Source organism: Merops nubicus, unplaced genomic scaffold, assembly GCF_000691845.1.
Source record: "Merops nubicus isolate BGI_N331 unplaced genomic scaffold, ASM69184v1 scaffold25010, whole genome shotgun sequence".
Lineage (NCBI taxonomy): Eukaryota > Metazoa > Chordata > Aves > Coraciiformes > Meropidae > Merops > Merops nubicus.
In genome coordinates this window covers 34,395-48,902 of record NW_008581228.1, presented here as the reverse complement: position 1 = coordinate 48,902, position 14,508 = coordinate 34,395, and the positions used below count along the sequence as shown (strand labels likewise).

The 14,508-nt window shown below is 45.1% G+C and overlaps 1 protein-coding gene across 1 annotated transcript in view; it reads left to right on the top strand.

The window, feature by feature from the left end:
- Positions 1-2,981: 2,981 nt before the first annotated feature.
- The window catches only part of SGSM2 (small G protein signaling modulator 2), a gene marked incomplete at both ends in the record, with an annotated part of 44,999 nt that continues 33,472 nt past the window's right edge, over positions 2,982-14,508 (top strand). Inside the window, one exon of the mRNA XM_008949303.1 lies at positions 2,982-3,057. Coding sequence (XP_008947551.1) covers positions 2,982-3,057 — 76 coding nt within the window. The remainder of the gene's footprint in view (positions 3,058-14,508) is intronic.

Sequence of the window (14,508 nt, the reverse complement as noted above, 5' to 3'; positions counted from 1 at the left end):
TTCAGCTTTTGAATCTTGACATTTACTGTCTATGCCCTGAAAATGTTTTCTAATAACATTCAGTGGCTTTTCCAGAAAATGTGCAGAGGTTGCTCTGTGTTCAGTGGCAGCTGGGAACAGGCACTGGTTGCTTCACTCCAGAGGTCCTGGATTCCAAGGCTGCTGACAGCCTGACTGTATGGTGCTGCTGTGTGAAAGTACAGCTGGTTATTGCATCTGAAACCTTCCTCTCTCTAGGTCTTTATACACTTTAAATTTTTTGTTCCTGGGCTATAGACCAGGATCTAAACAACATACTGAGGTAATAAAGACTGATGATTTGGGCCTGCCTGGGAAATGTGATTGGCCTCTGAGCTCCAGAGCTCTTGCTCCTAGTAAATGACTCTTCTTCCTCCCCGTCAGGAATTGAATTCCAGTTACTGCTCCCTGGGGAGCCAGGACTGGGGTCACAGCCTGCAGTCCTGAGCACTTACTGGTGCCTGAATTCACATCTGTGAACTTGAGTCGTGTGTGCATGACTGACCCTGGCACAGCTCTCACACCTCCTCTGCTGTCCCCCTTGGTGCTGGTGGCACCCAGAGGTGGTACTTCCCTTCAGCACAGCAGCTCTTTCGCCTGGTAGATGCGATGCAGTTTTCATCCCGTGAAGGCAGAACAGCTTGTGAAGGTTGGGTCACTGTCTCTCTGTCACAGGTGGGTTGGCCAGGGCACACATGGCTTGGCGTGGAGGTGGGGGATGGCAATGTCCCTGTGCTCCCACTGCAGGCTGTTAGCCAGAACCTGCTGCCTCCCACCTGTGAAAACGCAGGTCAGGGCCTGGGCTGGAGTTTAAACTGCCAGAACTGCAGGCACAGCTGGGTCCTGTCCCTTTCCTGAGCTGTGGTCTGCCTAGGTGCTGTTATCTAGATGATTTCAAACCTCTACGTGAGGTTTGGAGCAAGGTTTGTTGAGTTCCTGCCAAGACAAACAGACATCAGGCTTGTAATTCAACAGTGATGGGAAGAAAACGGTGAGAAGGGGGTTGCTGGATTAACAAAGTGATCTGGGTGGTTCCTGAGTGAGATCCCATCCATGACACCTTCTCACACCTTTGCTTCTTTCTTGATACCCTCTTTCCTCCACCTCCCACTGCATTACTGTGAGGTCCAAAGCTCTAATAGCCGTGTCAGAAATGCCACAGAAAAGAAACAACTTGTCTGATTAGGAGTTTATATTGTCAAGCCTCAGTCTGTGAGCAGTGAGCCAGGTCTTACGAGGTGCAAAAGACTTGCTTTGAACTTTGCAGATATAAAACATTTTCTGCTTTCAAAGCCTCTTCCATGTTTGGGTTTTTTTCCTCAGTGTTTTTTTTGCAACGCAGAGGACTCCTGTTGGATAAGAAGCCCACATTCTGTGGGATCAACTTGACTGAGAATGTGGGACGAGGAGGACACCATGTTTTGAGAGGCTCCTGCAGCAAGTGCTGGAGCTGCAGGCTGCTGCCAGCTGGGCTGGGGGTGTGGCTGTGGGCATGTGGGTCTCAGGATGGTTACCAAGGGAAGGCACGCTTGATTCCAGCATCCAAAACTGGCCTTGCAAATCATCTCACTGGAAGGGGAGCCCCTCCAAGCTGGAGGAGGCACCTCCCCAGGCTGCTGCCACTCCTCATGGCAGCAGTGCAGTGCCTGGGACGCGGGGCGCCCGCGGCTCCTCCGGTGCCCAGCGAGGGGACTGGGAATCTTTGCACCTGGCAGCATGCAAAGAAGTGGTGACCCAACTAGCTGGAAACTGGTTGTATGAGGTTATTTGTTGGCTCCCAGGACTGCTGCAAAAATTGTTTTCAAGTTAAAAACAAACATTTTAAATTAAAAAATTAAAACAACCCCAAACCCACAACATTGGAAGAAGAGAGCATTGTGTTAAATTTTTCCTGCCACGGCAGCACTTGTATATCCTGCAGGTGGCATTCCTTTAGGCAGTGTCCTAACCCTCTAACTACAGCTCACAAATGAGAGAAGCTGACAATGATTGTGGGGTTTTGTTGGGAAAAGCAAATGCTCCATGGCTGGGGAGAAATGCATGTCTGGCAAATGGGTTGGTTGAGGCAAATAGGTTTCATCTGGTATCAGGCTGAGGAAGCCTCTTGGGAGGAATAAGCTAGCAAGTGAATGCAGGGTAGCTGCAGTCTCTCCTCAAGAGCCTAGTTGCAAGATTTGTCTGTTTTCTTCCTCAATTTTTGCAAGTCCATAATCTGTAATTAATTCCCTGTGGAGCTTGACACATCAGCCTTGAAACTGGAGAGGAACTTTGTTTTAAATTAGCAAGAAGTGTGATAAATGTAATTTTATTTGCTGTAATGGTTAAATTGTTTGTAGAGGTGAAAACTGAAGGCACTGTCTTCTCTATATAGGTACTGTATTATTTTTGGATAGTGTCTGGTGATGCAGAGTTTTGAGAGTGTAGTTTGTAATTACTGTGGGCTGTGAGTCCCCAGCAGGGGCATGAGCTGCTGGAAACCTCTCTTGGGATGTGTGCCTGTGTAGCTCAGGGATCCTTTGTCCTTGAAAAAGAGTGGAGTGCCACAAGTGGAAAGGGGACATGGCAAATAATCTTGTTTCATGAGCAGGAGTAGCTATTCACAGGAAGGCTGAGGATGAATCCTATCCAAGTTCTGCACAACCCTTTAGCACTTGTGCTGAAGAAGTTCTCCAGAGGGCACGTTGGGTGCCCCGAAGTAATTCAGCCTCTTACAGGGGCATGCCCCTAATAGACCTGCCCTTATTCTACCAGAGGTTCCCTCCTCCCATGAAAAGCTGCTCAGGTTTGTCCTTCCTTTCTCTCCTTAAATGCTTCTGTTCTTCCCCTGCTGCAAAACGTAACTCGTGTGAGGTGTTAGTCTTTTAGTGATGGGTTAAGTGCGAGCAGAGGTTGAAGCTGGAACTCCCAAGTGCTGTACTGGTTTGTGCTGGGATCTTACAGTCACTTCTTTCTGTTTATTTCAGGTAAAGCAGATCATGGAAGAAGCTGTCACACGGAAGTTTGTACATGAAGACAGCAGCCACATCATCGCCTTATGTGGTAAATGACACATGACACAGCTGACACTGCACTATCTCACTTTTCCTGTGGAAGTGTGTTTTCTTTGCTGTCAGAAATAAATGCAGGGAATTTAATATTAGAAATCATGGTGTTCAGACCCATGTCACCTTTTCTTTACACTTGCTACATCTGTGTGTGCATTGCAAATAAGACAGTAACACCTATTAAAGTGGTGTTACACAGAATGGGTACCAAGCCAAAACTACAGGGAGAACTACTGGGAAGCACTTGTAAGTTAATTTATATGTACTTGGATAAGTGGTAAAATACAACCCAGAATAAATGCCAAAAGATTAAGTTCTCACAGTCACTGGTTAAAATCTGGCAGCCACCTTCCAACTGAAAGTATTTTGTTCTCTAATTACTCAACTTAAGTCTCAATGTGTTTGAAGAACAAGGTGTCTCACTTTGAGTATAGGTGACAGAATCCAGGCCAAAAAGTCATTGAAAGAGCTGTTGCTGTTTTTAAAAGAAGAGAAACAATGGAAATCTCAGTGACTTTTCTAGCCAGCATCCTGCCACTGGCTGAGGGGAATGTTTCAGACCTGCACTGCACTTCTCTGCTGTGCACTGAAGGCTGAAATGGTGCATTTGTGGTCTAGGCTTTGACACCGTGGACATTCTTGTGTTTTTTTTGACATAATCAGTGAACCATTATGTTGATGGCTTTTTATGACTGTATTTTGGAAGTGGCATTACCAAGAATTAGCAAGAAAATAAAATTTATCTGGAGACAAAGTCATGTATACCAAGGCCAGCTGGTGTTTCAGAACTCTGTGATTTGATCAAAGTCTGAATAAATTCTAAAATTTGGTGGTGATTTGCCTGGTCCCTGCAGTCTTAGACTGTGTGTGTGCTGTGATGATGGAGTGAAGCAGACCCTGGGTGGGTGGCTGGATAAAGGATGGCCCAATGCTGGATCCTCAGTAGAGGTCAGCTCCCAAATGTACACACCAGGTTCTCCTTTGGAGACTTAACCACTTCATTCAGTGCCTGAGAAGGGCTGTTAAATGCTGGCTCAATAGTTCTGAAATCTAGCCCATAATTTACTAGGGCTAATAAAAACTTAACACCATTTATCAGAGTGTGGTGTATAGAGAAACATCACAGCAAGATGCTGCTGAGAATTAAAGCTGTGTAGAGCTGTAAATGTGCACCTTGGCCTGTCAATTCTTGGCTGCTTTCTCTTCGTGATGCAAATTGAAACTGGGAGTGATGCTGAGACTGATTGGAGAACAGCCATTGTCTGTACTCCTGGATTTCACAGAGTGGAGCATTTGCAGCCAAGCACACCCAGCTGTGTGCTGTTGAGAGTGAAGAGGTTAAGAAGAGTGGAAGTTAGATTTGGCTTTGGAGATAAGTGGACTGTTTAGACAAAGTGGTATTGACATGTTGCTGAAAGCCAAAGTCAGTCAGTGACCACCTTTTCCAGTCACAGCACTGAAATTCCAGCTCACTCTGCTGTGGGAGGTTATGATGTGTGCAAGGCTAATCTTTCACTAGCCTGTTTGCAGTTTCCAAGTTATCTTTTACTTACAGGTTAGGATTAATTCATCCCTACGTATTCAGTGCAGGAATGTGAGATTTGACCATGGTTTCTGGCCAATGTTTTATTTCTATTAATATGGACTGTAACTGTTTCCTCCATTTAGATTGTGGTTATGCTAAATATTCCCCTTTTATTTAATGCATATTTGTACTACACAGAGGAGAAAAAGTAACTGAGGAAAGTGGTCCTGAGATAGGAGCAGGTGAGGGATGCTTGAGCCAGTGCTCGTGCTGCAGGCTGCCTAGGTCTGTTTGGTCTAGAGACCTCCCAGAGCTGTGTGTCTGTGAGATTATATTCTGTAAGAATATACATCTATGTATTCTGCAGGGTTGGTGTAAAGGGTAGTGGGGTGGCAGCTATTTCTGTTAGAATCTGCTCAGCCAGAATTGGAAATGCTGTGAAATCTTTCTAATATTTCTCCCTTCCTCCCACTGGGATTCCAGCTGGTTTTGTGTTCTGAATTCTGTAGGGTCTGAAGAAATAATAGCTCTCCATGAGCTGCCTTATTTTTGCCCAGCAATCCTGCCCATCCTAAACAAGTATTCCAACCTGCATCTGCTTAGAACATAGGACTTAATTAACTCTGCACCAGGAGTGGGTGAAGCTGAATGTTCTGCTCTCACTTCAGCTAATTGAATGGGGAAAGCATTTCCAGTGGATTTGGCTAGCAGCTCCTGGCTGGGGCTCTCCTGTCTGCACAGTTCCCTTCTTTCCCCCAGTCTGTGTTCATGTGTCTCTTCAAGAGGTTTTTCCCTTCTACTTAAAATTAGATTGGCTCAGTACATGAGTCACTTTCAGTGAATCTTTGCTATAAATATACAATTCTTGTGAATCATTTTACTCTTCTGCAAGGCTGAGTTTAGCAAGAGGCTCTTAAATACACAGTAGTTGATTTTCAGGGCCTGTCTGCATAAGTACCTGAAAATTTCCTAGGTCCTAGATGGCCGAAGGTGCCTATTAAGTCGTGTGTGCAGTGGGTGTGTTTTCCCACCCCTCAGGTGCTGCTCTGTTGTGTTATGTGGGGGTTAGTAAGGATCAGAATCTCCAAGGCTGAGAAGGCTGACTCAGTTCACTGTTCAGCCCCAGCTGCACTGCAGCATCTCTGAACAGAGCTCAGGTGCATCATCTGTTAAGCAGAAGTAAGTTTTTCAGGTAAGATCCCTGCAGGACATTGAGCCTGAATGGGTTTCCTCACAGCCTGGCCAGCCCCTGAAATGTGTCTCCATGCTCCTGGATTCAGTCTGTAGGGTGCAGCTGGACAGGACAGCAGCTCATATGGGGCTTAACTCTATGGAGATATGTTGGCATCCAGTGGGTAAGACAGCCCCTTTCCTGCCCCACAGTCACCCCGAGACCACAGAACGTGTACTGAGGTGGGAGGTGCAGTGCCAGCACTACCTGTTGAGGACAGAACGAAGCTGTGAGCTCACCTTTGCCAGCTCCTGAAGGACGTGACCAGGGCAGCTCCCTGCCACCCCTGCTGAGCCTTGGAGGAATAATGCCTCTGTGCAGGTCAGCTCGACTGCACCAGTGCGAGAGATTTGTTGTGACCATGGTGACTCTGCTGACAATCTATAGTCCCTTCTGTGTCGTGGAGGAGGGGGAAAACAGTGCTGGCATTTTCATCCTTGAGGGGAAGCAATGAATGCAGATGTCTTGTATTTGTCCTCAACCCAGTTTATAACCAAGTTACATTCCAGTTACTCTTTCAGCCTGTCTGATTTCTGAAAGATCTCTGTGATTCAGAGCCATAGAGGCTCAGTTTGGACTGTGTGCTGTGTAGGGACAAAAATTCCAGATTCCTTTGGGCTCCAGGTTGCCGTGGAGTGAATCTCACCAGGACTGTGTTGTCAGTCTGTGTAAGGGAGTGACGCAGGCTCTGTGAATGTTCATATCCCCTCCAGTGGACAGGCGTTCCTGTTAGAGGGGATGTGGCTGTGCTCAGGCTGGGTGATCTGCTGCTGTTTCCCTGGTAACAGCAGCTGACAGCCCTGACGCAGGGACGCTGTGCTGGCTCTGGGGGAGCCCCCCCTGTGGGTGGGGGGCTGCTGCTCTCCTGCAGCCTGCCTTCCACCGGCCCCCCGAAGGCTTCGTGGCCCATCTTGTTCTTGCCAGAGAGCCCTTCCCAGCTTTTATACTTCACTTGATTTACCCCAGTCTTGGTTACAGGCCATCACTTCAGAGGCACTGGGAATATTTATTTTTCCTTGCCTCAGTGTTGTTCACTTATCTTTGCCTTCCAAATCTGTTCTAAAGCTGTATTTTATTTAGAGCAGACTTACAGACCAGAAGTGTTTCCCCCCTTTTAACCCAAACAGAAAATGGGCTTTGTCTGGATGTTTGGTTGCTGTCTTATCTGGATGGATTTGGCAAGACTGTCTGCTGTGGAACCTGCAGTTCCATGTCCTGGTCCATTCCAGACTGGACATGCAGAGAAGAGGAAGAGCGAGCCTGTCCTGTGAGGGGAGGCTGGAGAGCCTGGGAGAACAGCCAGTCCCCTTGGCTGAGCTGTGCTAGCCTCAGGTTGTGCTGTTCCATTCCATTATGCATATTGCTTTTCTCATTAACTGATGAAAATTACTGTTTTTTTTCTGGGTAGTGCTGTATTTCAATATCGTAGATCTAAAAAAAGAAAAACAAGATCCACGTCATGATCTGTCCAGTAATGCACTGGGAGAGGTGACATGGTTTGACTGCAGAGCTGGATCTGAATGTGACACCAAGCTGGTAGCACATCTGTGACTGGCTGTGTTTAGCCACACGTGCAGCCCTTCAAACACTGAAGGATGTGACCAGTGCTCTGGAGGAGCTGGTGCTGTGAGGGGTTCTCAGGAGGAAGCAGCCCTGGAAGCTGTGGCACTGGAGAGATGGCTGCAGGCCTTTCTGCTGGCATCTGCCACCCCAGAGTGGCACCTGCCTGAGCACAGGCCAGGCAGTGCTGGCGTGCCCAGCGGCCGCTCTGGCCTCCTCTGGAAGCAGCTTCCTGCAAAGCCTGCAGGAGTGGAGGAGGGTGGTGGTGGGGTGGAAGGGTGAGGAGGCCCGTGTGTGCCCCTCGGCTCGGGGAGTCACCAGGGTGAGGTGTTTCCTTCTTGGAGAATAAGTAGAAGGAAATGTCAGCTGGGACAGCTCTGTATCAGTCAGTGTCTGTTCACAGCAAAAGGACTGGCAAATTCTGAGGAAGAGAATGAATGGTTCCTGGGTCCTGCTCACACCTACAGCCAACGTGGTATCTGGCATGATTGCAGTTAATCTGCAAAAGGCTCACTAAGATTGGGCTGTCTGTCAAACAATTTAACAGTCACTTCCCAGCTTTAATTAGGTGCAGTCACAGCTTCCTAAAGCAGGTGAGCACTCCATTCATGGTGGGGATGGTAGACAGCAAAAGCATTTGTATGGCTGGATTTTGTAGAGCCACATGCTTACTCTGAGATCAATTAAGATCTTAAGTTTCAAGGTCTAAAAGTTTGTAGGAATACCATCAAATAGCTTCAGCTGCAGTTGTGGATGTGTCTCAGTTAAAGCTGGTGGTGGAAGATCAGGAAACCTTTGGACATGAATGTGGCTGGTGGCTCCTCAAGACCAGATATCTGGGGCACTTCAGGGGCAGATACCATGTCTGAATTGCAGGAGTGCCTGGCAGTGCTGGGTAGGAGTCTAAGCTGCTAACTTACATAAGGGTTAACCACAAAAATGTGGTTAGTTGTGGGACTGTTTTCTTCATTGGTCTTATGATTACTTGTTATCCCATTTTCTACAAAGTTAATTGTGTTTGAAAGAGAAGATCTAATTAGGAACCAGTGACTGCATGATGCTGGAGCGTGTGCTCTGTTTTTTCTCATTCAGGACCTGAAATCCAAGCAATTATCAGAGTCACCCAACGTCATAGTTGTCAGCCCCAAGCAATGAAAAATCATGAGTCAGAAGTCTTCCTTCATGACCCTAAATTACAAGACTGGATTAAAGTTCATGACAGGAAAAAAAAATCAACCTGAAGAATAGATACAAATTTAATGCAAATTCTTAAAGTTTCTTAACGTATTTCTTATGTATTATCCAGAGATTCTTATCCAGTGGCATGCTTCAAGGTGGTTAAGTTTGCAGAAGAATATCAAATATCCAGAGACTTAGAGTAAAATAATGGAAGGTGTTAATGTGGGAAACTCTTGTTTGTTTTTAAGATGAGAAGTAAGTTCCTCATAGAAGCCCTTTCTCTGCCTCCTATTTAAAGCATGGCCGCAAAGTGTTAACAGACGAAGGGAACAGGAGATTGATTTGGAGCTGATCTGGACTTCATTCCATCCAAAATGATTCTATCAATCTATTTTTGGAGTGTCCTGAGAATCCACACAACAAGCTGTTCCCATCCATTTCCATTTGAGTTACAGCCTTCCAGTTCCTCTGAAAATCAGCCCCATTACAAAGAGGTGCCCTAAGCTTTGGGGTTTTTAGATGATTCCCCTGAGGCTTCTAAATAGCAGAATGCTCTGAGATTTGACAAAAGAGTGAAGAATTCAGTTATTTCTCTTTTTTCTTAGCTGAGAAAAATGTAGCTTATGTAGAAATAGATGTAAATAACCATTGTCCAAACAGACAATTTATTATTTTAATTCTTTTGGCATTCTAACCGTGGCATTGATATTTTTTAAAATGTGGTTAATCTGCTGTTGGAATGCAAGTCTCTCATAAACAAAATACGAGTCTCTCTGTATTACTGCTCCTAACTGGAAAACAAATGCAGTGTTTTCAGTAATGAGTGATACTTACAAAATAGTTTACAGAGATTTTACCTCACTTAATAAAAACTTTAGCCCAAATAGGGAGTACCAGAGATGATGGTAAGTAGGGGAAGACAAATATTTTTTCACACAGATTTAAAGTGGTTTTGATCACGCTCCAAAGCCAACTGCTTTAAAGTAATGAGTGATGTGCTACAGAGGAGAGGGGAAAAAGAGAGTGAATATTGTTCCTGATGTGAAACCAAACAGTTTTGAACTGCACATGGTTTTAGTTTAAGAAGTGAAATATAATCTCTCATGCTTTTTAGAGCACTCTGCTAAACATTTACTTTAGTCCTGAACCATCAAATTGAATCATATTCAATTATTTAGAGAAACTTCAGTAATTTTGTTTTACCCTTAATAGTGTTTAATGGAAACACTTCCATTTTCTGAAGGTTGCTGAGATCTTTAAGCGTAATGGTCAAGGTTTTAAGGAGGAATTGTTATCAACTTCCAGGCCTGATTTTTCCCAGCCAGATCTATCCTTAGAGCTGAGGATTGCCCATTTAGATTTATTTTTTTTCTCAGAAATGACTGAAAATAGGATGTCTGTGTCTTGTCTGTGTGGCAGAGCAAAACAGAAGTAGCTTGAGTCCTGGTGAACTTAACCATTAAACCAAACAGCCTTGGATTCTGATTTTGTCTTTGTTTCCAGGGGGCGAAGGTTCTTTTTCATTATACAGGTTCAAACCATGCAGTTAACTCTACTTAGAGTTTTCAAATTAAATAATTTTTTTATAGTGTGTTTTCAGCATTTCTTCAACAGTGAGTCTCCTTTCACATGAAACCTCCAAGAGTGAAATGGAAAAGTGTTTTTTCTGGTAGTCATCAAGTGCAGCTTTAGTGATGGACTTTTCAAGGCAGAGACTGTCTTCCTCCCGACAGTTGCACAGGACCCAGTTCTGTGTGGCCCTGATCACAGATAACGTCTCTTTGTACTGCTGTAAAATAAAAATACTTGGTGTTCTTCTAGCACCTGTAGCTGTAGTGTTTTCCTTTGCATGGATTCCAAATGATTTGCTACATTATTGCTTTAACAAACCCTAATAAAAAAACTGCTGGGTGTTGTGACTATAAAGAAAATATTTAATTTGACTTCTTATACTATTTCCTCCTCCTCAGCTCTGAAGCAATCTGTTTCTTTGTACTAAGGGTACATCCTCTAGCTCGGTGCCACGTGCGTCGGGAGGTTATGTGCTTCACCCTGGAAATCAAGAAGTGACTGCAGGTATCTTTGTATCATTCATACCCCAGGCTCTGATGTTTAAATCACAGCACCAGAGGTATGAGGAAGATACTACTCCAAAATGAATCACTTTTGCTTAGTGCTTTTTGTTCCGATAGGCGAGGGAATCCTTCTGTCTTGGCTGCAGTGGTTGTTGTGTGGGTTTGATGACTGACATACTGGAGATGAGGTGAGGCTGAGTGAGAGCCTGGCTGTAGCACAGCTCCCTGCTTGACTAGTGCCCCATGAGCCTACCTGGATTTGTCACATGAAGTGCCTTATTTGCAGTGCAGCTGTATCTGGAGAGGCTACGATCCTTGGCATTTGAAGACAGAATGTCAGATGGGAATTGAGACTTACATGCTCAATACTCAGGTTTTCCTGCTTCCATAAAATGCACAAAGCAACATTTTGGATGAAAGAAACTGGGTTATCTCCCCTGCAGTCATTTGCTTCTTAGCTAGTATGCAAGTACAGCTGGGTACCTCTTCAGCGTGCATTTCTTAATGACATGCTATAACTTGGTAATAAACTGGGATTCAGACTGGGCAGGTCTGGGATTAGCCAGGTAAAGCAACAGCAGCTGGAGATCATGAGCATCTGGTTGCTACTTTATCATCCTCCTCTCTTCACTTGTTCTTATTTTCTTCAGCCTCATGAATTCAACTCCCTGTGCACAGTTTCCATGAAAACAAGGTATTTAGCTGCAATATTTCTTCCTAAGGAAAATCGCATCTGCTAAATAAACCTTATAAATAATCCTTCCACAGGCCTTCTTTGTTTACCACCCCTTCCAGCCCTATACCTAGAACTCTCATTTCACACGCCAGTAAGCCATGTCAAGAGCTTCATAAAGGCAAAAAAGGAGAAAACTGAACTTGTTCACCTGACCCTGCAACAAGTAGCCTTGTTGAAATCATAAAAAAGCGACATTTTCCAAAGCTTGTTGGGGACCATGATTGTTTCAACTCTAAATCAATAACATATCTGCACTTAATTAAATTCAGTGCTAGATACTGCAGGGGATGTTTCTCAGAGCTGGCTGGAGTTAATGAATTTTTAGATGGCAGCTGTCAGCTGAGCCATACAAGGGAATTGCCTGAGCTGCATTGATTTATTCCAAGCGCAGTGCTGCTCTTCCCGTCTGGACGTAACGAATATCTCGCGTTCTTCTGCAGTCAGGGTTTGGATGTATTTATAGGTGTCAGTGCAGCGACAGGAGGCAGGCTCAGGATCCCATTGTGCTGTGCTCAGGGAGCTTGCAGCAGTTATTTACCCCTGTGCATGCACAGGTACAAATGAAAGCATGTGTTTGTGTGTATAAACAACAGGCTTGTACACACACAAAACAACCTGTTGTCTTTCTGATGTTATCAGTTCCTCCAGAAACACCTAAACCCTCATCTCGTGAAGTCTTTTTAAGCTGTCATATTCCAAATAGGGAAAAATGGTTCATTTTCTTTAAAGTAAGTAAATAACTTGATTTTCCAGTCCCAGGGGCTCTTCTAACTATAACCCCTAAGATGTTTTGTGTGTTGTCTTTTGAGGCAGCAATCTGAGCTGTGCATTCTGCTGTTTGTAATTCCAGGGGGTTACCTATTTTTGCTTTCTCAGAAATAAAGTGGTTTTGCAAAAACCTGGTTTACCTAATCCTCCATCTCTCGTCCTCCAGAATAACTCCTTGTCAAGACTATTTTTGCCCACTCCTAAGCTCTACCCTCCGTTCTTGATGTTGTCTCCATTGCATGCTGCTTGGGTTTTATGCACGTGTTGCTGAGAGTGGTTGTAGATGATCTGTATTGATTTCCACTGTCAGAAATCGTGTGCTGAGGCACTGTGGAAGTGGGGAAGGGAGGTGTTTGTGCACACCATACCCTTCTCTGTGTGCAGCTGAAAGTCCTTGTCCTTTCTGACGCTGTTGAGCAGAACAATAGGAGGAGGGTATATTATATTCAGGGTAAACGTGTTCAGTTTTTTCCTACAAGGTGAAAGCTGAGAGCCTGCTATGGAGAATTGATTTAAATCCAAGAAGCAATGCTGATTCCCTTGCAGATGCCCTGAGTGCAGAAGTGTGAGCAGCCTCACTGCAAAGCAGTGGGTTTGTGGAGGCCTTCCTGCACAGGAGAGGAGAGACTTCCCTGGGGAGACATGGCAGTTTTCAGGAAGAAGAGTTTGTAAATGCTGGTTTATTCCACTGTGAAAGGTGTGCTTTTATTGTTTTAATCCAGTGCTTAGGAAATAGAAATCTAATTGTTGTGTTTGGTTTAAAACAGAAGAGAAACAAAAAGAGAAAAGTAAGTGGAGGTCCTCAAATACCTTTTGTTTTCTCTGAAAGCCATTTGAGCACCACCGTCAAGGTCCTGCAGGTTTGCTCAGGATGCATTAAAGTTTCTTTTAGACTGAGCTTGGCTGTATGTGCACATGCAGAACGTGGTTGTGGGCAGTGTTGACAAGATCAGTGTCTGCCTTTGGACACGAGGTAAACAGCCCTCCCTGCCTCTGCAGGCAGCTGACCTCTTCAACTAGCTGCTGTGGCTGTGCTGGGGAGGTCCCCTGCTGCCGTCTGTGCTGCACAGGTGACATCTGTGCCATCCCCTGGGCTGGAACAGGAGGACATCTGTGCTGCAAGATGCACTGCCCTCCTCACATGTTGTGTAGTTTAAGTGGATAAAAGCCACTGTGTGTTTGGAAGGTAATTCTGATTGGGTGGGATGTGGATTTAAAGTCACTGTTCTGTAATAATTCCCTTGTGAAAAAGGAGCCTGGAGAGAAAAGTTGGAGACAGACAGTACTGTTAACCTCAGTCTGTGGGGGAAGTGGAGGAGAGTGAAGGCACTTGAAGGTCATGCAGGCAGGGACTATACCCTGAACCAGCTCAGAGGGTGCCTTACACACAGAACTGGACACGGTGTGTTGATCTCTCATCCCCTGGTACGTACATTTTGAGGCAATCCAGCAGCAGTGCCAGTGTCTCTGCCCCTGCAGATAACCACTGCACGTGCACTGCAGTCAGCTGGGACTGACTGATGTTACGCCAGGTCTTTGTGATAAGAAATGTCACAATGGAATAATTAAACATTGAGACTTTAGGGACAGTCAGTGTGGAAATTGCCCTCTGTGGCAGCTGCAACATTTATTAATAATTAAAGCTGTGCCTGCTGCGCTTTTCACTAAATTTGTTTCATTAATATTTTATTGTTAGAAAGAAAGAAAGAAAGAATGAAAGAAAGAAAAGAAAAAAAAAACCACGGTGAAGGTGGGAAGAGAGCCTGTTTCCTAAGCAACAGCAATGCACTTCTTTGCAGTTATTTTTAAAGGCAGGTTGCTTCGTTTAAGTTTTGGAGCCAATTATTGCTACATTGCTTCAGGCATCCGGAAATCTGCTTTGCTTTTCTCATTTTCTTCTAATTGAAAGACAGAGCAAAACAGTAGCTAGGTTAAGAGCTGTCGTGATGGTTGCTAGACAGGGTCTGTGACTGTGATGTGAAGAACATCCCCATGCTGTCAGCACTCACTGTTCTTCCCGTGCCACTCTCCCACCTGGCCTGGCAAAACCCCATCAGCAGCCAAACTGCTCCCCCCGCTGCTGCCTCTGTGTTGGATCACAGGGGCTCCTCTTCCTCTGAGCAGAGACAGCCTTGCTTGCAGAGGTGTCCTCATCTAAGACCACAGGCGTTGCCTTTGCCACCTACAGACAGCCTTTGATTGCAGCAGGGGTCTCCTGGCATAAGTGGGTTGCTGAGAGGGGTCAAGAAGGGGTGTGCCCATGCATCCTGGTCCTCCTTTCAGGAATACTTCCTGATGATAAGTCTTTTAAGTCTTCAAGAATGCTCTTGTCTCACTGCAAGAAGTGGGATAAACGTGTACATATTTTCTTC